Source organism: Hyla sarda, chromosome 2, assembly GCF_029499605.1.
Source record: "Hyla sarda isolate aHylSar1 chromosome 2, aHylSar1.hap1, whole genome shotgun sequence".
In the NCBI taxonomy this organism is placed as follows: Eukaryota; Metazoa; Chordata; class Amphibia; order Anura; family Hylidae; genus Hyla; species Hyla sarda.
In genome coordinates this window covers 208,665,997-208,691,754 of record NC_079190.1, presented here as the reverse complement: position 1 = coordinate 208,691,754, position 25,758 = coordinate 208,665,997, and the positions used below count along the sequence as shown (strand labels likewise).

Here is a 25,758-nt window from a genome sequence, read left to right as displayed (position 1 = left end):
TTGGTGTGCCGTCTGAGGTACTCACACGTAGCTATGTTTCAATAGGTGCAACTTTATACAAGCATCAAAAAGAAAGACAAGTACGATTGTAAGCTTTGGTCGTCCTAGCTTTATTGCATATTGAAAATACAGTTAACACCAGGTGCAGGGAGAGAGTAGACACATTTGTATACAGGGGTGTAAGGTGAGATGGCGACCCATTTTGAGTCTACTGATGCTTCATTCGGTATTATTGGGGTTGTCTCACTAACAAATATCTTCTGTCCTTAGGTATTTAGGAGAAGGTATGACAACATTAGTAATGGTTAGCTAACACTGCCTTGACTCGCATGTTTGTATAATCTACAATGTATACGTTTGTTTCTTTACTTAGGTAGAGGTGGATACCCTAAAAGCACAGCTTTCCTTTGTGACTCAACAGAACGAAAACCTGACTGAAAAGCTAAGAGAGTTTGCAGCTTACCCCCTAGTTCAAAAAGAGAAGGCAGAAATGGAGGCTCAGGTTAAGTGGTTTAAACAACAAATAGAAGAACTCGGAACAGAAAACCAAATCCTCAGAGAAAGTGAGTGATGCTATCTCTTAAAATGTGATGAGGATCTTTAGTCTTATAAACAGGTCTATTATGTTAGAACCTGTGACTTATTAAAATGTCCCTCCAATGTTACTTTCCTGTCCGACCATCAGATCATGAATGGAGAGAGACACAACTTGTTTTAGGGTGCATTTTGTGACCGGACCAAAGACCGTAGTATACCACGGTTTTAGGTCCGGTCACAAAACCGGATACGTGGCAAAAATGATCCGACCGGAGTCACTATCTGACTCCGGTCGGCTTATTCAAATGAATGAGATGCGGGCTGGGTCCAGCTTGGATATGGGAGTGCCCGGTTTTCCCATCCCCCAGCAGGATCCGGTCCCTGTATGTAATAAACATGGTGTGAACCCAGCCTTACAGATGGAGCTGTTCAACACCTAGCTAGTTCTTTAAATGGGCACTCTCATTAAAACTATTTTGTGCTATTGCACTCCTTATGGTAAATAAGAAATCTTTCTAATGTACTTTGTTTAAAAAAAAAGGAAGTATTCTATATTTTATTTGTGTGTTAAAAAAACTGCCACTAGGTGTCTCCCTACTTGTCCAGAGCACAATTCCCCCCATCTCTTGCACAGACTTTGGACTACTGCTGGCCTGGCAGAAGTCCAAAATCAGGAAATGCAGTCTGGGAGGGGGGGGGGGGTGCAGCCTTAGCCAATCATAGCCAATCATCTTACACTGAACTGCTCTGGACTGTGTGTAGCAGAGTGCCCGGTTCTCCCCTGTATGGCTTCAGATGATGTCACAGCCGGCTGGTAATGCCCTTTCCAGTCTGTGAATCTGACTAAGTCTGAGCAGAAACTACAGAGCAATATCAAGGTAGAGAACTAAAAAATAATAGAAATAAAGGGGGTGGTTTATCATGATGGGGCAGTGAACTGGGAGCATTATAACATTTTATAAGATCATGATAGGTACTCTTTAAACTAGAATAAACCCGCTAAGTGCTCCTAGCTACCATAGCAACCCATTGGCACTTCTCTCAGTCTGTAATATATCTGAGGGGGATAAACTGACGTTATTGGCATTATTACCACTTCTGGGCTATACAGGGTAGTGTCATGATAGCTCCTGTGCCTAGACCATCAATTTACTGTGCTTGCTGCTAGCTACATAATGTCAGCTTGTGGTTCCATAGGTTTTATCTATCTTCGTAGCACTTAGTGCTACATATACAGAACTTTGAGAAGGAGATTTATCATTCTTTTCAAACGTATGGCTTTTATATGAATTTTTTTTTACCGTATATACTGGAGTATAAGCAGAGGCCCCTAATTTCACCCCAAAAACCCTGGAAAAATTATTGACTCCACGATAAGCCTAGGTTGGGAAATACATCATCCCCCCTGTCATCATCCAGACCCCCGTCATTAACACCCTCATCATCATCACCCTGTCGTCATCCCCCCCCCTTCATCATCCCCCCTTCATCATCACCGCTTGTCATCATCCCACACACCGCCTGTCATCATCCCCCCCTTCATCATCACCGCCTGTCCTTATAATTACCTGGGCCCCGGAGTCAGCGCTACTTCTGGCTCCGGCGGCGTCCTGAGCTGTCACTGTGCACACTGATGATGATGTCGCGTTGAGGACGTCAATCGTCATTGCGCAGCGCACAATGTAACGCTGGACGCCGCAGGAGCCAGAAGTAGTGCGTGCCCCGGGAACAGGTAATTTTAAAACCGGGGATGGGGGAGGCAATGGGGCAGCGGCGGCGGCGGTCTCTGGCCAGTGCGGGGGGGGGGGGCATTATCGGATTATCTGCAAGGTAATTGCCAATACCGATAACTTCCAAAATCGTGAATATCGGCTAATAATATCGGCCAAACCGATAATCGGTCGATCCCTACTAAAAATAACATGAAAAGTTGGAACTAAACCGCTGTCAGCTTTGAGGGATAGTAAGCAACATTACTGAAAACAAATAAGAATGTACAAAATGCAGTGTGAAAAATGGTTGGAAAACTGTTCCACTTTCTGAGTGGAATTCAGTTTTTAAAGGGGTTCTCCGGTGCTTAAGCATCTTATCCCCTATCCAAAGGATAGGGGATAAGATGCCTGATTGCGGGAGTCCCGCCGCTGGGGACCCCCGGGATCATGCACGCGGCACCCCGTTTGTAATCAGTCCCCGAAGCATGTTCGGGGACTGATTACTGGTGACTACAGGGCAGCGTGTGATGTAACGCCTGCGCCGGCGTGTGACGTCACGCTCCGCCCCTCAATGCAAGCCTACGGTAGGGGACGTGATAGCTATCATGCCCCCTCCTGTAGGCTTGCATTGCGGGGGCGGAGCATGACGTCACACGCCGGCGCAGGCGTGACGTCACACGCCGCCCGCCCTGTAGTCGCCCGTAATCAGACCCGGAGCAAACGGGGACTGATTACAAACGGGTTGCCGCGTGCATGATCCAGGGGGTCCCCAGCGGCGGGACTCCCGCGATCAGGCATCTTATACCCTATCCTTTGGATAGGGGATAAGATGTTTAAGCACCGGAGAACCCCTTTAAAATTCCGATGCAGCAGAGTCCCATTGCTGTCAATGGGATTCCTCTGCACAGTCCACCCCACAAAATTTCTATGGTGAAGATTTTGACACAGAAATTCCAAAAGTATTAATTCTAATCTGTGCAAAAGACACTTCCATCTATGAACACTGATATAGTTGGCATTGGGCACACTCGAAATCTGGAAATTCCTGAGTGTGAATCTAGCCTTATAGTCCATGATTCTATTTACCTATTCCTTTTAAATTTCAACTCAGAAACGTGCTTTTTTGCTGCCCAATATTCCTGTATTGTAATAAAGAATGAATGTACTTATCCAGCATCATTCTACCTCTTCTTGTCAGTTGTATATCCAACATATTCATTTGTTTAAAAAAAAAGCAAAGATTGCCTTATTTCAAAATTTTATTATAAATATTTATAATACTATAAATATTATTATACTAATTGACAGAAGCCTCTCAGCCGTCTCATGAGTTACTTAGCCTTCAAGATGAAATCAACCAATTGGAGTCTGCAAGAAAGTTTGAGCAAAGTGAATTCAAAATACAAAGGGAAATCCTTGAAAAACAGCTAGAGTTAGAGGTACCTTTTCTTAATTTTTATTTCTTTTTTTTTTTATTGAATAAATAGTTGTTTGGTACATGAAATATATACATAGGAAAGTTTATGCTGTGTCATATTCTAGCAGGCACATAGCTATAGGGGGTACAGAGGTAACAGTCTTAATTAGGTTCTGATATATGAGGGAGCCCAAAGGCCAATCTGCTATGTAAGAAGATACCAAATATTATAAATGGCATGTGATGTGTAGAGTCCCAGTTACAGCTATTGCACTAGAGATTTAATGAACCACTCCAATTTTTCTTTTTCCTGTAAAATACTTACCATTACTGTTCCTGCAGTGTTTTCTGTTTCATCCCAGCTCAGCTGCATCAATATTTGTAATAACGGCAGGCAAATCATGTGACCAGCACACAGGCCACCAGAAGCTTGATCAAATGTGTGGACAGGATGTCAGTCTCGTCTGTGTTATTAACTGCATATGGACTACAGGATAATTACCAATGATAATACTCAGACCCCTTACCTTCACAACTTATCTCCACCCTCTTTATTACCTCCATGCGCAGAACTGCTAAGATAGAGGCCCAGATTTATTTGTTTGAGACAAAAATGTGTCTGATTTTTGTCTGAAACAGACAGAAGCCAATCACAGCCCTTTCATTTTACCAGTACAGTTTGAGAAATTTTAATTCAGACACATTTATAAATCTGGGTAAGAATGTCTGCCCTCTTAAAGAGACCAGGAGAGAAGTGATATTTCAGTAAGTCAATACAGAGTTATACATATCCCCTGACGCAAACTGTTTTCTCAACTATGTTCTGTGTGCAGCTTTTTCTAATGTGTACTATATGGTGGAGCCTGACACTGCTCTCCTGTGTGTGTAAGAGCAAGTACAGTGATGACACTCCATCACCACTCTCTGCAAAGTCAGATGCATCATGGGGAAATGTGCCATAGTGGAGGGACAATCAAGATGGCAGACCAACTATGCATGCCACATCAGTATAATATTCACAAGACATACACGAGACGTTTTGTTCTAATAAGAGCCTGTGCTGCACTATATTAGCAAAACAATCCCAGAATACTTCTCTTTAGGCCTGTTCAGGAAAGATAATGGGGAAGTTAAATAGAAACTGTTGAGCTGTTCTGGAGAAAAATGGATAGATCCAAATATACTGGTCCTGGTATAATGGGGGCATTCCCAGCCACCTGGTGCACCATTCTGACTGGCCAGTAGGTCCCGGTAATCCAGCCCCTTAATAAATATTTATCTTCTGCTTTCCAGCACCGTGTAATTATGTGCTGTGTGCAGGTCATCTTGTACAGCCCCGGACCACGAGCGTGCAAGATCCGCTACCACCCTTGTGCTGGAGAGCAGAAGATGAATATTTATGAAGGGGCCAGATTACAGGAACCAGCCGGCCAATCAGAACAGTGCTAATGGGGCTGGAAATGCCCCCAGTGCATCAAGGCCAGCATTTGCATATTTGGGTTTATCTATTAGATCCACCATCACCTACCCTGTTACCCTGTATAAACAGGTTAGTGCTGTTGATGCTGCTGACAGATTCCTTTTAAGCAGTCTCCTTTTTACCACAGAAAATCCCACTTTCCTGTAAACCACATTTCATAATGAACAAAGTGTAAAAGTATCTATAAATTGTTGATGATCCTGCATATACTGTTGGGTTTTCAGATTGAACGCGGTTTGGAGATGAAAATGCAGTTATTAAGTCGGGAAGAATCTTCAAAGCGATTAAGTGCCCAAGTTGAACTACTGGAGTTTCAGCTGAGACAAACTCAACAAGGTTTGTGTGTGTTTTTGTGTGTATGGTAGAAAGTGCCCCCCAACATTCAGGAAAAGAATCTTGGGTCTTGATGGTGACTTTAATAATCACCAATGTGTAGCCTTCAGTCCTGGTACATGGACATAGATCTAAAACAAAGGATCCTGGCTGCCTGCAGTTGTGACTAAGGGTAACGTGAGAGATTAACCCATTATGAGGAGCCAGGATGTAGAATACATAGGATGAAATTTTATTAAGCCAGTTTTAAATTGAAATGTGTTGGAGTGAAATTTGACAAATCTATGAAGAAGCGCAATACTCGTAATAAAGTTTGAGCATTTTGAATTGTCCTAAAGGTAGAAAGTAAAAACTAGAGTTTGTCATTTTCTGCTTTTTACTCTCCTACCCCTGTCAGGAATCTTATTAGCCTTGCCCTTCTGGTTAGCCCTGCCATTTTTTTTTTCTTTTTACTTTTTTCACCACTCTTCCAAACTGGCAGTTAGTAAAAGAAATAGGTTGTGAAGGCTAATTATACAATAAAACATAGGTGGAGTTTATCATTATGTTTCAGCCACAAAAAATTCCCACCCTCTGCTGAGTTTACACTTTCTCCAAAAAGTGGACAGAGTTCAGCATAAAAGGGACTGGGCCTCTTCAGCCTGGCAGATTTGCTAGAATTCACATGAAAATTTGTACTGTTTTGGTTTTATAGTGGATACCATCCTGACAAAATACTATGACATGACAACTAATGTTGAAATGTGACAATATTACCTGTGTAAAATAATGGAACCATTATTGGATATAATGGATATAAAATCTCTTGTGTATGGTAGCGTTATGCCCGTCCAGCTTTACTTGCCTTGGTTGATAAATATTATCCTTTCCAACATAATAACCTAATCTATACTTTAGGAAGTTCTTTGCTTTGTTTGCAATCTTTCTTTCTCTCTTTAAATGTATTTTCTTCTTTTGTGCAACGATATGAGATACTGCTATATGACATAATCCCTTAAAGTAGGGATCTCTTTAAAATTTTGGCTTAGTCAATGATTTTTCACGCTATAAAATTTCTTCTATTTTGCTTTCCTTTCCTCTTGCTTGATCAGCCCTCGAAAATGAAGTCTATCGCCACCCCAAGTCATCTCTGCTTGATCGTCCAACACTAGGCTTTCCTGCCAGCAGGATCGTGAGCCCTGATAATTATGATGAAAAACCTGCTTTGAAAAGCCACCGATTACTGGGCTCTTCTGTTGAAACAGGTGGCATCTCTGTACAAAGGCATCGACACAACGATGGCACCAGAAGCAGTTCCCCTGACTCAGATCTGGAGTTTGTGGCTACCACCAAAGCACGAATTAAAGATCTTGAAAAAGAAGCTGAGTTTTTAGAGGAGGCTTATCGAAACTATCAGCATAGAGTCTTTCACACTGCTTCAATTGAGAACTACCCACTGCCTACCGATATACCAAGCAGAGGATACTTAAGTTCTGTGCCTGCTTTACCACATCACAGAGTGACTTTTTTAGAGGACAACCTCACTCCACAGCAGCATATTCTCTTAAACAGGCTAAAAATGGAGAAATATGAAGGTCTCCTATCAGCTGAAGTAGATCTAACCCCACCACGCACCAAGAAATCCTCAGCCCGTAGACTGTCTTCAACTCCTGTGTCGAAAGCAGAAAAGAGTCAAGAAGAGCGAGTTTCTTTGGATGGTAATATTAGAAATTTAAAAAATTTTTATTTTGTGTTAATAAGAAAAAAATGATTCTAACATTTATTCATTCTTCGATGCCGCCTGTAGCTATTACTAGACTAGCTATAAAGTAATCCAACCAATCAGTGATGTGCCTGTTGGTACACTGTACAGTGCTGGTTTAAAGATCTCCCGTGAGGTAGAATAAGAGTTTGAGTGTCTTGGCATTTGAGAACCCTCTGTGGAAGCACATCCGGGAACTTTCAGGGACATTTTATACACAACATAGTATCAAGTTTACTCCTGTAAATACAGTTTAAAGGGGTATTCCGGCTATAGACATCTTATACCCTATTCAAAGGATAGGGGATAAGATGTCTGATCGCGGAAGGCCTGCTGCTGGGATCCCCTGCAATCTCCGGGCTGCAGCTCCAGTCTCGGAAACCTCTGTGTATCCGGGACTGAAGACGTGACATCATGCCATGCCCCCTTGTGACATCATGCCAGGCCCCCTTGTGACATCACGCCATGCCCCCTTTTCCACATCACGCCCCCTCCATTCATGTCTGTTAAATCACGTCTCCAGTCCCGGAAACACAGAGGTTTCCGAGACTGGAGCAGCAGCCCAGCAGAGAATGCCGGGTGCTGCACAGAGATCATGGGGTGTCCCAGCGATCAGGCATCTTATCACCTATCCTTTTGGATAAGAGATAAGATGTCATTGGCTGGAATACCCCTTTAATGAGCTGCCATCTGATGAGTGTCTTTTAGCAGTTCAGAGGAAGTATGGAGCCTTAGCATTACTTTCATGTGCCAGGTGTCTCAAAGAATTAGCATATGATATGATTTCTTGTAGTATTTTTCCTAAAAAAATATGATTAATAGGCCATCAGTCGCTGATTGGTGGGGTGCCGGCAGCCAGTGATCAGCTGTTAGGTGTCCCACACTATACAATGAACCTGGCCAGAAGCTCTGTAGTGGTGGCACATTGTAACTGCAGCTCAGCTGCCATTCACTTCAGTGGAAACTAAGCGGCAGTTACCTGGCACCACCACTATATAGTGGGCATGGCAGGTGTTTCCAGCCTTGTTCACTGTATAATGTGGGGCACCAAACCGCTGATCAGTAGGGGAGCCGTGTATCATATCCTGCTGATCAGCGATTGGGCATAAATCATAGTCCCAGGAAACCCCTTTCAGTATTTTCAGTATTTTATGTATTGGTTGTGATAATTTTATGTGATTGAAACTTATAAATATATTACACTGGAGTTCTTCTTTTTACAGTACAGTGATCCCTCAACTTGCAATGGCCTCAACATACAATAGTTTCAACATACAATGGTCTTTTCTGGACCATCGTAACTTGAAACCAGACTCAACATACAATGCTACAGACGGTCCAGATCTGTGAAACATGTCACGACTGGAGGAACTGACCAATCAGAATGGGCATTTTACTGGTAAATCACCTCTATTACTGAAGTGCAAGCACTGACTGGCTTTCTGGTAGCGCCCCCTACAGTACAGGGAGGAACTACAAGTTCTATACTACTCCTTACCTGTGCCAGGGTTAGCTGCTCCTTTGGACACCAAGTAAAGGCGGCTCAATTTGGGACACTGTGTGTACTGTATAGGACCCTGAAGAAGCTTCTGTCCTCTACATAAACCATTGTTTCCCAACCAGGGTGCCTCCAGCTGTTGCAAAATTACAACTCCCATCATGCCCGGACAGCCGTTGGCTGTCCGGGCATGCTGGGAGTTGTAGTTTTGCAACATCTGGAGGCACCCTGGTTGGGAAACACTGACATAGACTTTGATTTACAGCTCCCAGCAGATCTTTATTACTTTTATATGTAAGGATTTGCTTTATCTGTATTAGTTATCTATTTATTTTTCTTTAACCCTCACCTTTTCCTATTTTTGGATGACATTTTGGGGACTTCAGAACCAATTACCAGGTTTCCATAGAGTTCTGGTCTCAACATACAATGGTTTCAACATACAATGGTCATCCTAGAACCAATTAATATTGTAATTTGAGGGACTACTGTATTTTATTTTCATATTACTGTATTAGTCCGTTCTAGAACCACCATTGCTAAAGAGCTATTCTCATCACATAATGCTAGGATATCTCCTCACTTTGATTGGTGGCAGTCTTTTCTTCCTTGTACAGTGGCCCCTGGATACCTGGCTGTTCAGGGGACTGTGGTTGGCTGCAAATGTGGTCTTCAGAAATGCCACTGTGCTGCTGCTTCCACTCCATTCCTGTGATCCGCAAGGACCCAGAGGCCAGACCCAAATATACTCCTTTAAATGATATACCTATATAAATGGATACAGTTTTAAATGACATATCAATGATATATTATGTACATATGTATTTCTCTCATTACAGATGGTTCCTATATTTCATCATCTCACCATAGCTTTAATAATAGACTTTCTCCTATTCCAAAAACTGCAAATCTTCCTACACAGAGACATGATGTTCTAGATAATGCAGTAGGAGGTGAAAGAGAACAGCTGTCCAGGTAAAAAAAATCCCATCTAGTTAATCTTAATAATAGAAAGAAGCATGTTAAAAGCATGTAGTGTCATTATATGTATAGAATGTGTCATTTTTCTTTATATTTTTATTACCGTATATACTCGAGTATAAGCCGAGGCCCCCTAATTTCACCCCAAAATCCCAGGAAAAGTTATTGACTCGAGTATAAGCCTAGGGTGGGAAATACATCATCCCCCTGTCATCATCCAGACCCGTCATTAACACCCTCATCATCATCACCCTGTCATCATCCCCCCTTCATCATCACCGCCTGTCATCATGGATGATGTCGAAAGCCGCAGTGGTCTTCAACCTGCGGACCTCCAGAGGTTTCAAAACTACAACTCCCAGCAAGCCCGGACAGCCGATGGCTGCCCGGGCTTGCTGGGAGTTTTAGTTTTGAAACCTCTGGAGGTCCGCAGGTTGAAGACCACTGAGGGCGGAGAGTTCACTCGAGTATAAGCCGAGGAGGGTGTTTTCAGCACGCAAAATCGTGCTGAAAAACTCGGCTTATACTCGAGTATATACGGTATCTGTATTTTTTTGGTAGATAAAAGATTAAATATATTAAATAGTTTTTGCAAGATCTGAAAAATTTCCTGAAGAGGGAGAATGCCATAAATGAGCAAAATATCCATCTAATATCCTAATTGAGCCTTCACCACTCCTATGGTGCCTGCTTTGTTTACTTGGCTACAGCAAACACAAAAACAGGAAGTCTCAGCTTAATTTTAGACCTAGTGGCCAAACTAAAAACTGCAAGATTTCAGGATTATTCTATATTGATACACTTTTGATTTCCTAATTGTGGGCCTCCAGCTGTTGCAAAACAGCTGTAGGGACATGCTGGGAGTTGTAGCTTTGCAACAGCTGGAGGTCCACAGGTTGGATACCTCTGATAGAGACAGTAAAATGGAAGATAAGAAAAAAAAAATCAACACAAATCCTTAAAATATATTTTAATCTAAAAATGTATTCAAACAATAGGTCATTTTCTAATAACAAATTCCCTTTAATAACCTACTAGTTGCAATCGGTGTCAATTCTTGTGTTTTATTCTTTTTACTCTTAGCCACCATGCACTTTCAAAACTGCCTTTATTAGATATTAGACTTCATATATATATATATATATATATATATATATATATATATATATATATATATATTTTAGATATTAGGCTTTTTACAGTTGTTCAAAGCCTTGTACAGTAATTTGGGAGCAGTCATTGAGAGTATAATATATGTGTCTCAAAGTTGTTGTCCCCTTTGGACATTCTGTTTTTGTTATTAGCGACCTCCAATGAGAAGTAACTTGGAGGGAAGAACCTTTAGGGTACGTTCACACTAGAGATGAGCGAACTTACAGTAAATTCGATTCGTCATGAACTTCTCGGCTCGGCAGTTGATAACTTATCCTGCATAAATTAGTTCAGCCTTCAGGTGCTCCGGTGGGCTGGAAAAGGTGGATACATTCCTAGGAAAGAGTCTCCTAGGACTGTATCCACCTTTTCCAGCCCACCGGAGCATCTGAAAGCTGAACTAATTTATGCAGGAAAAGTCATCAACTGCCGAGCCGAGAAGTTTGTGACGAATCAAATTTACTGTAAGTTCGCTCATCTCTAGTTCACACATACAGGATCTGGTGCAGATTTCATGCGTCATTTAGTTTACATTGAAATCTGCAGCAGAAAATCCTGTGTATCAAATCTGCGTACATGTGAACGTACCCTAAAGGAGATGTGGAAAAACCTATCCAAAGGATAGGGCATAAGTTTTAGGCTGCATTCACCCTTCGTTTTTACGTTACGGGTGCTGGATCCGGCTGGGGTAGGGGCAAACTGGGCTCTCCCGTACCCCAGCCAGACCAGCGCTGAACTCCATTTACTTTAACCCCTTAAAGACGCAGCCCTTTTTCACCTTAAGGACTGAGCCCTTTTTTGCAATTCTGACACGTCGCTTTATGAATTAATAACGCGGTGCTACTTGCATCCTTTTTTGGTGAAAAATCCCCAAATTTCATGCGAATTTTGAAAATTTAGCATTTTTCTAACTTTGAAACTGTCTACTTGTAAGGAAAATGGATATTCACAATAAATTTTATTTTTTTTCACAAATACAATATGTCCACTTTATGTTGGCATCATAAAATGGACATATTTTTGCTTTTTGAAAAAATTAGAGAGCTTCAAAGTAGAGCAGCAATTTTCAAAAAATTCATGAAAATTGCTAAATCTGAAGGGACAGATGTTACAGAACTACAACTCCCAGCATGCCTGGGCAGTCCAGGCATGCTGAGAGTTGTAATTTGGCAACATCTGGAGGGCTACCGTTTGGGCAACACTGTAACAGTGGTCTCCAAACTGTGACCCTCCTGATGTTGCAAAACTACAACTCCCAGCATGCCCAGACAGCCTTTGGCTGTCTGGGCATGCTGGGAGTTGCAGTTTGGCCTTCCTAGTGGTTGCCACAGTAAAGATAGTTTTACTTTCACTTTCAATTCCCCCCCCCACCGACGATTTCCTACCTGAGCCAGGATCCAGCAGTCTCCAGCGAAGATCCCGGGTCCCCAGGCATCTTTTCCTGTAGGTACGGCCTCCATCTTCTTCCCACGATCCCCTCGACATCCAGGGGCAAGTAGAACAGGGAGTTGCCATGGCAACCCCCTGTCCTGCGCTGCCATTGGTCAGAACTCCATTCTGATAATGGCAGGGGATAGGAGGAGATCGCAGCTCTGCGACCTGACTCCTATCCCTTAGGCTGATCGGGGCTGTCGCTGACAACTCCGATCAGCCCTATTTTCCGAGTGATCGGGTCACCAGAGACCTGATCAGCCTGGAATTGGAGAAAATCGCATGTCTGAATTGACATGCGACTTTCTCAGATCGCCGACATGGGGGGGGGGGCTATTGTGTGTCTCAGGACCCCCCTGGGCGATGTGCCGGGATGCCTGCTAAATGATTTCAGCAGGCATCCCGGTCCCCAACCGGCTAGCGGCGGGGACCGGAATTCCCACGGGTGTATCCATATGCCCTCAGTCCTTAAGGACTCGGGATGCAGTGCGTATGCATACGCCCTGTGTCCTGAACAGGCTAATGAGCCGACCGGAGTCAAACAGTGACTCCGGTCGGCTCATTTTTGACCCGTATTTGGTTTTGTTACCGGTCAGGAAACCGCATAAGGGTTAAAAATTAGCTGACCGGAGTCACCGTTTGACTCCAGTCGGCTCATTAAAGTAAATGGAGTTCAGCGCTGGTCTGGCTGGGGTACGGGAGAGCCCGGTTTTCCCCTCCCCCAACCGGATCCGGAACCCATAACGTAAAAGTGAAGTGTGAATGCAGCCTTAGACCGCAATTTCCTCTACAGGGCCCCACCTTTCCCCAGAAGTATATATCTCTATGGGAGAGTGTTCGGCTATCTTCGGTTCTCCCATAGAGATATATGGAGGGGGCTTGTTGGCCGCTGCTTCATGTGGAGGTCATAAGGCTCCGCTCCCGGGGAGAGCTGGGGCCCCGGATAGGAGATTGCAGGGGATACCAGAGGTCAGACCCCCAGCATATCCCCTATCCTTTGGATAGGGAAGAAGTTGTTCCCCCTGACACTCCTCCTTTAACTCCTTAACGACAATGGACGTAAATGTACGTCATGGTGCGGTGGTATTTAATGCACCATGACGTACATTTACACTCTGCCATGACCGCAAGCACCAGATCGGTGCTCGCGTTATGCGCGTCAGGTCCCGGCTGCTATCAGCAGCCAGGGATCTGCCAGTAATGGTGGACATTCGCGATCGCGCGGATGTCCGCCATTAACCCCTCAGATGCCGTGATCAATACAGATCACGTTATCTGTGGCAGTGCTGTACTTTAAATGGATGATCGGATCACCCGCAGTGCTGCAGCGGGGATCCGGTCATCCATAATGGCGGACAGAGGTCCCCTCACCTGCCTCCGTCAGTCTCCTGGGGTCTTCTGCTCTGGTCTGAGATCAGAGCAGAATATCGGTGATAACACTGATCAGTGCTATGTCCTATTCATAGCACTGAATAGTGTTCGCAACCACAGTGCTCTCTGCTGACAAATCTGTCCGTATGAGGAACTGTCCAGAGCAGGAGAGGTCTTCTATGGGGATTTGTTTGTACTCTGGACAGTTCCTGACATGGGCAGAGGTGTCAGCAGAGAGCACTGTAGTCAGACTGAAAATAATTCCAGAAAGAAATACAACTTCCTCTGGAGTATACAGCAGCTGATAAGTACTGGAAGGAATAAGATTTTTTTTAATAGAAGTCATTTACAAATTTGTTTAACTTTCTGGCACCAGTTGAAAAATACACTCTTTCTCTATTTTGTCTATTTATAACTCTGAGAGTCGGAGGGGTACTCCGGTGAAAAACGTATTTTTTTTTTTTTTTTTTTTTTATCAACTGGTGCCCGAAAGTTAAACATATTTGTAAATTACTTCTATTTAAAAATCTAAACCCTTCCAGTACTTATCAGCTGCTGTATACTACAAATTAAGTTCTTTTCTTTTTAATTTTATTTTCTGTCTGACCACAGTGCTCTCTGCTGACACCTCTGTCTGTCTCAGGAACTGTCCAGAGCAGGATAGGTTTGCTATGGGGATTTGCTCCTGCTCTGGACAGTTCCTGACATGGACAGAGGTGTCAGCAGAAAGCAGACAGAAAAGAACTTCCTCTGTAGTATACAGCAGCTGATAACTACTGGAAGGATTAAGATTTTTAAATAGAAGTAATTTACAAACCATTTTATAAAAAAAAAAAAAAAAAAAAAAAAATCCACCAGAGTACCCCTTTAAGTAGTAGCCCAAGCAATTATTTTATTACTTCTCACCAATATGCTAGTTAAACAGTCACCCTGATTCTTACTCTATGGCTTTATTCCATCATTATATTGGTGTTTTGCCATCACTCCTGACCCATGTGACTTTCCAAATACCACAGCGACTGCAGTGTGGACCGGAAGTCATTTTCCTTATCCATCTCTATAAGACACAATATGAGTCTTATAGAAAAGTGCCTTCTAATTCACACAGCAGTAGCAGTGGTATTCAGACAGCATAATATAGTGAAAATAAAGCTACTTTAATGTAGCACTGTACAGAAATACTGTGACCTCTTTTCTTCGTTAATAATAAATAAGGCATTTCTCTCTAGTGCTCACATACCAGCCAAGAAAAAATTGGATTTATCCCACCATTCTACTCCTGAAAAGTTACATCCAGAGGACCTGAATCGTTCAGACTCATCGCTACATGGTAAGGTCGCCTCATTTAGAAGGGTCCTGGGGGGGACCGGAAGCTGAAAAGGAATTTGTGAGCAGCTGCTTGATCTGAATTGCTGCACTGTGTCCAGCTTTTCTGGCATAAAGCTAAATATGTGACATCACTTTTGCGAATACAGTGTAAAATCTGCTAAGTTAAAACACAACAGGACATAGTGTACTGGGATTTTATTAGCAGAATTCAGGAGGAGGCTTTTCTATATCTATACAATCTATTTAGTATTCATCGGTGGAAGGCCATGTTCTGTGTTCACGTACAGTGCTGTAGTGCTTAATAGACAAAATAAAAACACATGTTTAGTACTAATATATATATTTGTAATTTAGAGAAACAGAAAGAACTGGTGTCTAAAGGAAATCTTATATTTATATATCTTATATTATTGAGAGTTGGAAACAATGAAGTTGCGGATGAGCGGGGTCCTTCTTTGTTAAAGCAGAACTATATGCAATAGTGATCTATACAATGCACCGCGCTTCTCTTGCTGCTAAGAATTAAAGGGGTAGTCCAGTCCTGAAAAACGTATCCCCTATCCTAAGGGTAGGGGATAAGTTTTAGATCGCGGGGGGTCAGACTGCTGGGGCCCCCTGCGATCTCCTGTACGTGGGCCCAGGAAAGGGGGCGTGTTGTTGACCACCACACAAAAAGGCGGCTGACATGTCCCCTCAATACAACGCTATGGCAGAGCCGGAACGCTGCCTTCAGCAATCTCCGGCTCTGCCATAGCGCTGTATTGAGGGGGCGTGTCAGCCGCCGCTACGTGCGGTGGTCAACAACACGCCCCCTTCCCGCGGGCTGCCGGGGCCCTGCACAGGAGATCGCAGGGGGGTCCCAGCAGTCGGACCCCCCCCCCCCCCCCCCCCCCCCCCCCCCGTGATTTGAAACTTATCCCCTATCCTTAGGATAGGATAGGGGATACTACTCCTTTTAAAGTGTTGTTCTGGGCTGGCGAGCGTGCGTATGTGTCTGTTTTATGTTTTACTATTGACTAAAGATATAATAAAAATTTACTGACTCAAAAATAAAAATGGACTAGACTGATACAAATGTGGATAAAACAAATGGGTTAGACTGATACAAATGTGGATAAAACAAATGGGTTAGACTGATACAAATGTGGATAAAACAAATGGGTTAGACTGATACAAATGTGGATAAAACAAAAGTGCAAGAGATACCCAAACAGATAGAATTAGTACTGAAGTAAACATAAAAATACATATGGACATATGGATAAAATAAAAACTTAGTTAGCAACAGGACATGAGAAATGATAAGAATAAAATAAGTATTGATGCAAATATAAATAGAACCAACTTTAATACACAGACACATACCTTATAAACAGTAATGAAGGGGACTCTGAAGAAGGAGTATGTCTAAAATATAGAGAAAGATTAGGATATTCTGATATGACCTGAAAACATAGATGAGCAAGGGAGGGGCTAGAACTGAAGCACCATTGGAGCGCTGGTAAACAGCTTCCCCTGATGGGTCGTTGACTGGAGCCCAATCCCTATGTTTCCAAGAACCTAAAGCGTTCTATATTGGTATTAAGGCCTTTAGAAATCAATGAGTTGAACTCAAAAGTCTTCCGTAATCCAGCCCTTAACATCTTGCCAATATAATTACCCCTCGCCAGTCTTGCTTCAGTAATTGGCTGCAAATCTGGGATCATTGGGGTTGCTATTGTGATGTTCTTTAAAATGTAATCTTAGGGGGTGTTTGTCATTCCTCTTTTTAATGTTATTTCCAGAATTTGTGTCTTTAGTGCCTGTGAGGTCCTGCCTATATACTGCTTATGGCAAGGACACTCAATTACATATATTACAAGATGATAGAAGAAAAAAACATAGCTTAGCTCACCGCCCTGTATGAACAGGATATAGAAGGACTTGGGCAGTAATGAAGTTTGCTGAGCACGGACTGTGCGGGCCACCTCCCGGGTAGTACAACTTGAAGAAAAGGGATGTCAGTGGAAAATCTGTTAAAACATAGCTTTTACTAAAACATGGAACCAACTAAAACATGTTTTAGTGTGATTTAGTAAAAGCTATGTTTCAACAGATTTTCCACGTCTGTGAGCTGGACATCCCTTTTCTTCAAGTTGTACATAAATTACACCTTTGCTAGAACAGTTCAAAAATTCATTGATCCTCCATTCAAAGGTATTGGCCATGAATTCAACTACACATGTTCTTTTTGAAAAGTTGGTAGATTTACAATTCGGACATTGGCCATATCTAAAAAATCCTTTAAGGTCTAATAGTGTGCTACTTAACTTTTTTTGTAATGAGTATTAAAAGGAATGATTCATTTAGGAGTATTGTCTTCTGGTTGTGAATGACTCGATTGATCAATGATTTCAAAAAATGTGTCTCTTTTCAATTGATGGACTTTGTTTAGAGATGCCTGTAGATTAAGTGGGGGATATTTCTTGACTAAAAATTGATTGTTTAGAGCTTCAGCTACGATTTCAAATTGACGTTTTTGAATCTCCTGAACTGGCTGGTACGGACATTAAGTTACCATGGAGGAAAATGGCAGCTGGTGTGAAGTATAAAGCCATTTTTGGCAACAGGTTACCGGAAAGTGCTACATGAGTTTATCATCAGTGGATGTAATAAGATCTTTTAAGAATTCACCAGATTTTTTACTAATATGTGGTGTGAATTTCATATTTAAATTATTGTTGTTTAAAGAAGAAATAAATGTATCTAATTCTGGTTTTGAACCACTCCATATCAAAAATATGTCATCTATGTACCTTTGCCATGGCACAAGGCTGCCCCCCCACCCCCCAGCTGGGGAAGGATATCCTCTTCCTCCCAGCTGGCCATAAACAAGTTGACATAACTGGGGGCAAACCTGGCGCCCATGGCAGTACCGTGAGTTTGCAGAAAATAGTCAGATCCAAATAAAAAATAATTGTGAGATAGGATAAATTGGATACTGTCAGTGATTAAATGAATCTGTTCTGGATTCTGGATGTGTATCTGTTTTATCTAGAATTCAATGGATAGCTTGAATGCCCTGAGTGTCGTCGATTATTGTGTATAGAGAACTTACAAGTGTAGCTAAATGCCAGGATTCCAAGTAACTGCTCCAATGATCTGAATAATTTGTGTAGTGTCACTAAGATAGAATAGTTTTAGTGGTTTTAACCAGTGGTTGTAAAAATTTGTCAATATATTGAGATAAGTTGGCTGTTAGGGAGTTTATACCAAAAACAATAAGACAACATAAGGGTTCACTTGGGTTTTTATGGATTTTGGGAATCGTGTTTAAAAAAAAAAATAATAATCCTTTTTATGTTTTTCAGATACTTTTTGGGTATAAGGGTCAGTGTTGGTTTTGCTTGGTCTATTTCTAGCACTTTGGTGGTGAGCCTCCCCTACCTGCCTCTCAAGCTCGGTCAGGCTGGATGGGGACCAGAAGTATTTTCAGGGTTATCTAGAGATGTTCAACTGGGTCAAAGTCAGGGCTGGGCTATTCAAAAACATTCGCAGTTGTCCCTAAACCACTCCTGTGCTGTCTTGGCTGTAGGCATAGAGTCATTGTCTTGTTAGATTTATCTTCAGACCTGTCTGAGGTCCAGTGCACTCTAGATCAGGTTAATTTTAGGAATAGGTCTGTACTTTTTTCCATTCAGCTATCTATCAATCCTGACCAGTCTGTCTGTCCTAGCCACTGAAGACCATCCCCACTATGCTTCATTGTTGGATGGTATTGGGCAAGTGATGAGCAGTGCCTGGAATCCTCTTAACATGTCGCTTAAAATTGAGGCCACATGCCTCCTGGTGTCCGATCGCCGAATGACTGCACAGTGCCTGAGATCCAGGCATGAGCAGTCAAGCGGCAGAATCATCAATCAGTGGTTTCCTATGAGAAACCATTGATCAATGTAACAGATCAGTGTGTGCAGTGTTATAGCCTCCTATAGGTGCTATAACATTTTTAACTTTTTTTTTTTGCAAAGATCATTTAACCCCTTCCCTAATAAGTTTGAATCACCCCCCTTTTCCCATTAAAAAAAAAGTGTAAATAAAATTAAACATATGTGGTATCGCCGCGTGCAGAAATTATCCGAATTATAAAAATATATCATTAATTTAACCGCACAGTCAATGGCGTACGTACAAAGTCCAAAGTAGCGTATTTTTGGTCACTTATATCATGAAAAAATGAATAAAAAGCGATCAATAAGTCCAATCAATACAAAAATGGTACCGCTAAACTTCAGATTATGGAGAAAAAAATGAGCCCTCATACCGCCCCATACGCAGAAAAATAAAAAAAGTTATAGGGGTCAGAAGATGACAATTTTAAACGTATACATTTTCCTGCATGTAGTTATGATTTTTTTCAGAATTACGACAAAATCAAACCTATATAAGCAGGGTATCATTTTAATCGTATGGACCTACAGAATAAAGAGGTGTCATTTTTACCGAAAAACTTACTGTGTAGAAACAGATGCCAAAATTTACAAAATGGCGTATTTTCTTCAATTTTGTTGCACAATTTTTCCCCCCCCTTTCGCCGTAGATGTTTGGGTGACATGACTGATGTCACTGCAAAGTAGAGTTGGTGGCGCAAAAAATAAGCCATCATATGGATTTTTAGGTGCAAAATTTAAAGCGTAATGATTTCTAAAAGGTGAGGAGGAAAAAACGAAAATGCATATACGGAAAAACCTTGGGTCCTAAAGGGGTTAAGTGCTTTATTGCAATCGCTAAGCTGGCTTTTATGTGAGGAGAGGGCCTTTTTGGCCACTGTTCCATAAAGCCCAGATTGGTAAAGGGCCGAATGATGGTTGACCTTCTGGAAATTAGACACCATCCCCTGTCAGTGTCTAATTTTTCCACTGCCCCAGTGTCTGAAATATTTTGTTCCGAAAGCTGGGTGCAGCTGCCACGCCCCCTCCCATAGACTTGCATTGAGGGGACGTGGCATGGCATCACTAGGGGGCGTTGCCGTGATGTCACGACCCTGTAGCCTGCACCCGGCGTTCAGAACAAAATGTTATGGATGCTGGGGCAGTGGAATACCCCTTTAATTTAAAGCTCTGATTTTTACATATGCATCTTTCTCAGTTACCATAATTACCATATACCCCACAATGCAGAAATATTTTTTCACAATTACTGAGGGTCAGTGAGCTATTTATTGAAATAATATTTATATAAAAATATTTACACTTTTCACACATTTATGTTTATTTTCTGGCTTCAAAATAGTTTTGTTAGTAACACGATGAACTCTACATTGTGCTAATCCAGATTCTTAAGGATTTGGCAGTGGTGTTACAGGTTTATGTGTTGTGTTACCATGGATGGGTACATGTTGTAATACTCCCTTGAGACCAACAGAGGTCGCCTGCTGTCAGAACAATTTGATGATACGCAGGACGAGTGGAACATTTCAGCACCATTGCTCATGTTTTATGTCAATGACCACAGAGAATGTTTTCATAATCTAATGTCCCTACGGAGACCGTAAACAACCATTAGACAATTGTATGAACCACAAATAAATCCACATCACATCATCTGTGCGTAATAAACTCTTCATTGTTTTAGATCTGTTCAGTGCTGTCATTGTCCTACTAAACAATATACACTGCTCAAAAAAATAAAGGGAACACTTAAACATCACAATGTAACTCCAAGTCAATCACACTTCTGTGAAATCACACTGTCCACTCAGGAAGCAACACTGATTGACAATCAATTTCACATGCTGTTGTGCAAATGGAACAGACAACAGGTAGAAATTAAAGGGAATTAGCAAGACACCCCATAAAGGAGTGGTTCTGCAGGGGGTGACCACAGACCCCTTCTCAGTTCCTATCCTTCCTGGCTGATGTTTTGGTCACTTTTGATTGCTGACGGTGCTTTCACTCTAGTGGTAGCATGAGACGGAGTCTGCAACCCACACAAGTGGCTCAGGTAGTGCAGCTCATCCAGGATGGCACATCAATGTGAGCTGTGGCAAGAAGGTTTGCTGTGTCTGTCAGCGTAGTGTCCAGAGCATGGAGGTGCTACCAGGAGATAGGCCAGTACATCAGGAGACATGGAGGAGGCTATAGAAGGGCAACAACCCAGCAGCAGGACCGCTACCTCCTCCTTTGTGCAAGGAGGAGCACTGCAAAATGACCTCCAGCAGGCCAAAAATGTGGATGTGTCTCAAACGGTTAGAAAAAGACTCCATGAGGGTGGTATGAGGTCCCGACGTCCACAGGTGGGGGTTGGGATTACAGCCCAACACCGTGCAGGACATTTGGCATTTGCCAGAGAACACAAAGATTGGCAAATTCGTCACTGAGGCCCTGTGCTCTTCACAGATGAATATATCACACAAACTCGGAGCCTTAGCCCAGGGCACAAATCCCTTTTAAAGTGTACCCCCCAAATTAAAGTAAAATATAACTTTTATTGTGTTGGTATAAAATGATGACAAGTGATTAAAACCACAATTTCACAGTTCCGGATAATTAGTAAATTCTGGGATTGACCCAGTAGTCTCCTATCTTATGGGTCTGCAGTACCCAAACAAATGGAATCTGTGAAATTGATTAAAATCTGAAATTTGCCTCCTCTACTAGTTTCGGCGCATCTGCACCGTCCTCAGGAGGAATAAACGGCAAACAGTTTGCCGTTTATTCCTCCTGAGGACGGTTTTTACTAATTATCCGGAACTGTGAAATTGTGGTTTTAATCACTTGTCATCATTTTATACCAACACAATAAAAGTTATATTTTACTTTAATTTGGGGGGTACACTTTAAAAGGGATTTGTGCTCTGGGCTAAGGCCCCGGGTTTGTGTGATATATATTAGTGGGATCCCTGACCCACCTAAGGGTTTTTTTGTGGTTGCTTCACAGATGAAAGCAGGTTCACACGAAGCCCATGTGACAGACGTGACAGAGTCTGGAGATGCCGTGGAGAACGTTCTGCTGCCTGCAACATCCTCCAACATGACCAGTTTGGTGGTGGGTCAGTAATGGTGTGGGGTGGCATTTCTTTGGGGGGCCACACAGCCCTCCATGTGCTTGCCAGAGGTAGCCTGACTGCCATTAGGTACCGAGATGAGATCCTCAGACCCCTTGTGAAACCGTATGCTGGTGTGGTTGGCCCTGGGTTCTTCCTAATGCAAGACAATGCTAGACCTCATTTCGCTGGAGTGTGTCAGCAGTTCCTGCAAGAGGAAGGCATTGATGCTATGGACTGGCCGCCCGTTCCCCAGACCTGAATCCAATTGAGCACATCTGGGACATCATGTCTCGCTCCATCCACTAATGCCTTGTTGCACCACAGACTGTCCAGGAGTTGGCGGATGCTTTAGTCCAGGTCTGGGAGGTCATCCCTCAGGAGACCATCTGCCACCTCATCAGGAGCATGCCCAAGCATTGTAGGGAGGTCATACAGGAACGTGGAGGCCACACACACTACTGAGCCTCATTTTGACTTGTTTTAAGGACATTACATTAAAGTTGGATCAGCCTGTAGTGTGGTTTTCCACTTTGATTTTGAGTGTGACTCCATATCCAGACCTCCATGGGTTGATAAATTTGATTTCCATTGATAATTTTTGTGTGATTTTGTTGTCAGCACATTCAACTATGTAAAGACGAAATTATTTCATACGGTTAGTTCATTCATTCAGATCTAGGATGTGTTCTCTTAGTGTTCCCTTAATTTTTTTTGAATAGTGTATTAGGGCATAATGTAAACCATTTTGTCTTGGCAGTTAACATAATAGGTTGGATTTTTTTTCGACCACAAGGTTTTGTAAGTCTTTCTTTGTCAACAGATGCAGTGTTTCAGTGATCCAGGGTGCTTCCAGCTGTTGCAAAACTACAACTCCCAGCATGGCTGGCCTGACAATTCTTTCATTTGTCTTCCTGGTCCTGACCTTGGCTTGCATGACCCCGCTTGTTTGTTTGAATCTCTTGCTGTCTTCCTGGCTCTTATCATGTATAGCATCCAGTGTGTCTCCAGCTGTTGCAAAACTACAACTCCCAGCATGCCCGGACAGCTGAAGGCTGTCTGGGCATGCTGGGAGTTGTAGTTTTGCAACACCTGGAGGCACCCTGGTTGGGAAACCGTGGAGTAATGGAATAATTTACAGCACATAAAGATCTCTAAATACTGTGTCATCTACTCCATTACTGCAGTAAGGGTTTGTAATACCATAAACAAACTGTTGTAATTTAGTGTCAATCTTTAATGTTATTGAATTATCAGAATGTATAAATGTGTAATTTGATTGTCACCTATATTTTCTATTCTTCAATCCCAATGGTACTGTTACGTGATCAGCACAAAATAAAACCTACTCACAAGGCTAAATAAGAGCATTCACCTTATTGGCACACAGCCAATGGCCAGAGATAACCTATATATTAACTTCAATCTGTGCAATACAGAAAACCTTCTGGGGACGACCCTGCTTTCAATGGTTCCTTATTTTTGCACTATCCAACTTCCTTTTGGTAGAAAGGGACACCATCCCTTGGATGCTGGGTGACACTGGTGGAGATTTCCGTAAAATATAGAGTTCCTAAAGTGTTAAATGCTGACTGTAGTTTCTGGTGATAAGCAGTGCCCTGAAATAAATTATGTATCATATGTATTATTAAAGTGTACCTGTTGCCAACAATGTAGATAATACCATTATATGTATATTTGTAATATACATTGATTAAAAAATGTGTATATGTTTGGGTGAAAAAATGCTGTCCCTGCAGCTATTGTCTGTGTCTGAGAAGTCCAAATACAGGAAGTGAGGGCGGGGCTCTGTGCAGGCTCCTGGCTTGTCAGTCATCCTGCTGTGTGAGCCAGAGGCGTGTCATAGAGAGTCAGTGTACAGAGCCCTGCCCAGCTGTAGGGACAAAAATATACACAATTTTCAACCAATGTATATTGCAGATATACATATAATGGTATTATCTACATTATATATAAAGTTTTTGTTGACGACAGGTACACTTTAATTATGGATTCTAAAGTGAATTATTACAATTTTCAATTAATACTTATAATTGTGATTTTCCCACCGCAACCAATCACAGCTCAGGTAACGAGCTGAGGTAAAGTGAAAGCTGAGCTGTGATTGGTTGCTGTGGGAAAATGACTCTATTTTTTTCTCTCATACAGTTTGATAAATCTGAGCCTATGTGTTGTCATACCCCAAAGAGAATTTTCACCTAAATGTATTTTAAAGAAAGTTTTGTAACTAATGTAGATCCTATCCAGATTTGGTCATGACAAAGAAATCTCCATTTAGCAATCCTCGGTCACCATCTTTTATTCTGTGGAAATACATGCTATGTAGTCCTATTAAATCCGGCATAAAACATACTGAAAAGTATCTCTACTTATAAGGCTGCTTTCACACTATAAAGTTCTTCCGTTTTAAAGAGCTGTTATAATGTTCCATTATGAAAACCCTTAAAAACGGCCATTGCAAAATCCCATTAAAGTCAATGGGATTTTTACATTATCAGTTTTAACCCGTCATAGCCCGTTATTAATAATGGACATTATTTTGTGACTGGAGAAAAATAGTGCATGTACCGTTTTTTCTCCCGTCACAAATAACGTCCGTTATTAATAACAGGCTATGACGGGTTAAAACTCATAATGTAAAAATCCCATTAGACTATAATGGGATTTTGTAACGGCCGTTTAACCCCTTAAGGACGCAGGACGTAAATGTACGTCCTGGTGAGGTGGTACTTAACGCACCAGGACGTACATTTACGTCCTAAGCATAACCGCGGGCATCGGAGCGATGCCCGTGTCATGCACGGCTGATCCCGGCTGCTGATCGCAGCCAGGGACCCGCCGGCAATGGCCGACGCCCGCGATCTCGCGGGCGTCCGCCATTAACCCCTCAGGTGCCGGGATCAATACAGATCCCGGCATCTGCGGCAGTTCGCGATTAAAATGAACGATCGGATCGCACGCAGCGCTGCTGCGGGGATCCGATCATTCATAACGCCGCACGGAGGTCCCCTCTCCTTCCTCCGTGCGTCTCCCGGCGTCTCCTGCTCTGGTCTGTGATCGAGCAGACCAGAGCAGGAGATGACCGATAATACTGATCTGTTCTATGTCCTATACATAGAACAGATCAGTATTAGCAATCATGGTATTGCTATGAATAGTCCCCTATGGGGACTATTCAAGTGTAAAAAAAAATGTTAAAAAATGTAAAAGTAAAAGTAAAAAAAAAGTGAAATATCCCCTCCCCCAATAAAAAAGTAAAACGTCCGTTTTTTCCTATTTTACCCCCAAAAAGCGTAAAAAACATTTTTTATAGACATATTTGGTATCGCCGCATGCGTAAATGTCCGAACTATTAAAATAAAATGTTAATGATCCCGTACGGTGAACGGCGTGAACGGAAAAAAAATTTAAAAGTCCAAAATTCCTACTTTTTTAATACATTTTATTAAAAAAAAAATTATAAAAAATGTATTAAAAGTTTTTTATATGCAAATGTGGTATCAAAAAAAAGTACAGATCATGGCGCAAAAAATGAGCCCCCAATACCGCAGCTTACCGTATATACTCGAGTATAAGCCGAGTTTTTCAGCACGATTTTTCGTGCTGAAAACACCCCCCTCGGCTTATACTCGAGTGAACTCCCCCACCCGCAGTGGTCTTCAACCTGCGGACCTCCAGAGGTTTCAAAACTACAACTCCCAGCAAGCCCGGCCAGCCATCGGCTGTCCGGGCTT

General features: G+C 42.3%; 1 protein-coding gene across 2 annotated transcripts in view; it reads left to right on the top strand.

The window, feature by feature from the left end:
* OFD1 (OFD1 centriole and centriolar satellite protein) overlaps positions 1–25,758 on the top strand; it is a 67,682-nt gene that overhangs the window by 29,958 nt on the left and 11,966 nt on the right. For both annotated transcript variants that reach the window (XM_056556256.1, XM_056556255.1), the window contains exons 13-18: positions 374–563; positions 3,558–3,688; positions 5,371–5,482; positions 6,571–7,176; positions 9,558–9,693; positions 14,883–14,983. In XM_056556256.1, coding sequence (XP_056412231.1) covers positions 374–563; positions 3,558–3,688; positions 5,371–5,482; positions 6,571–7,176; positions 9,558–9,693; positions 14,883–14,983 — 1,276 coding nt within the window. The remainder of the gene's footprint in view (positions 1–373; positions 564–3,557; positions 3,689–5,370; positions 5,483–6,570; positions 7,177–9,557; positions 9,694–14,882; positions 14,984–25,758) is intronic.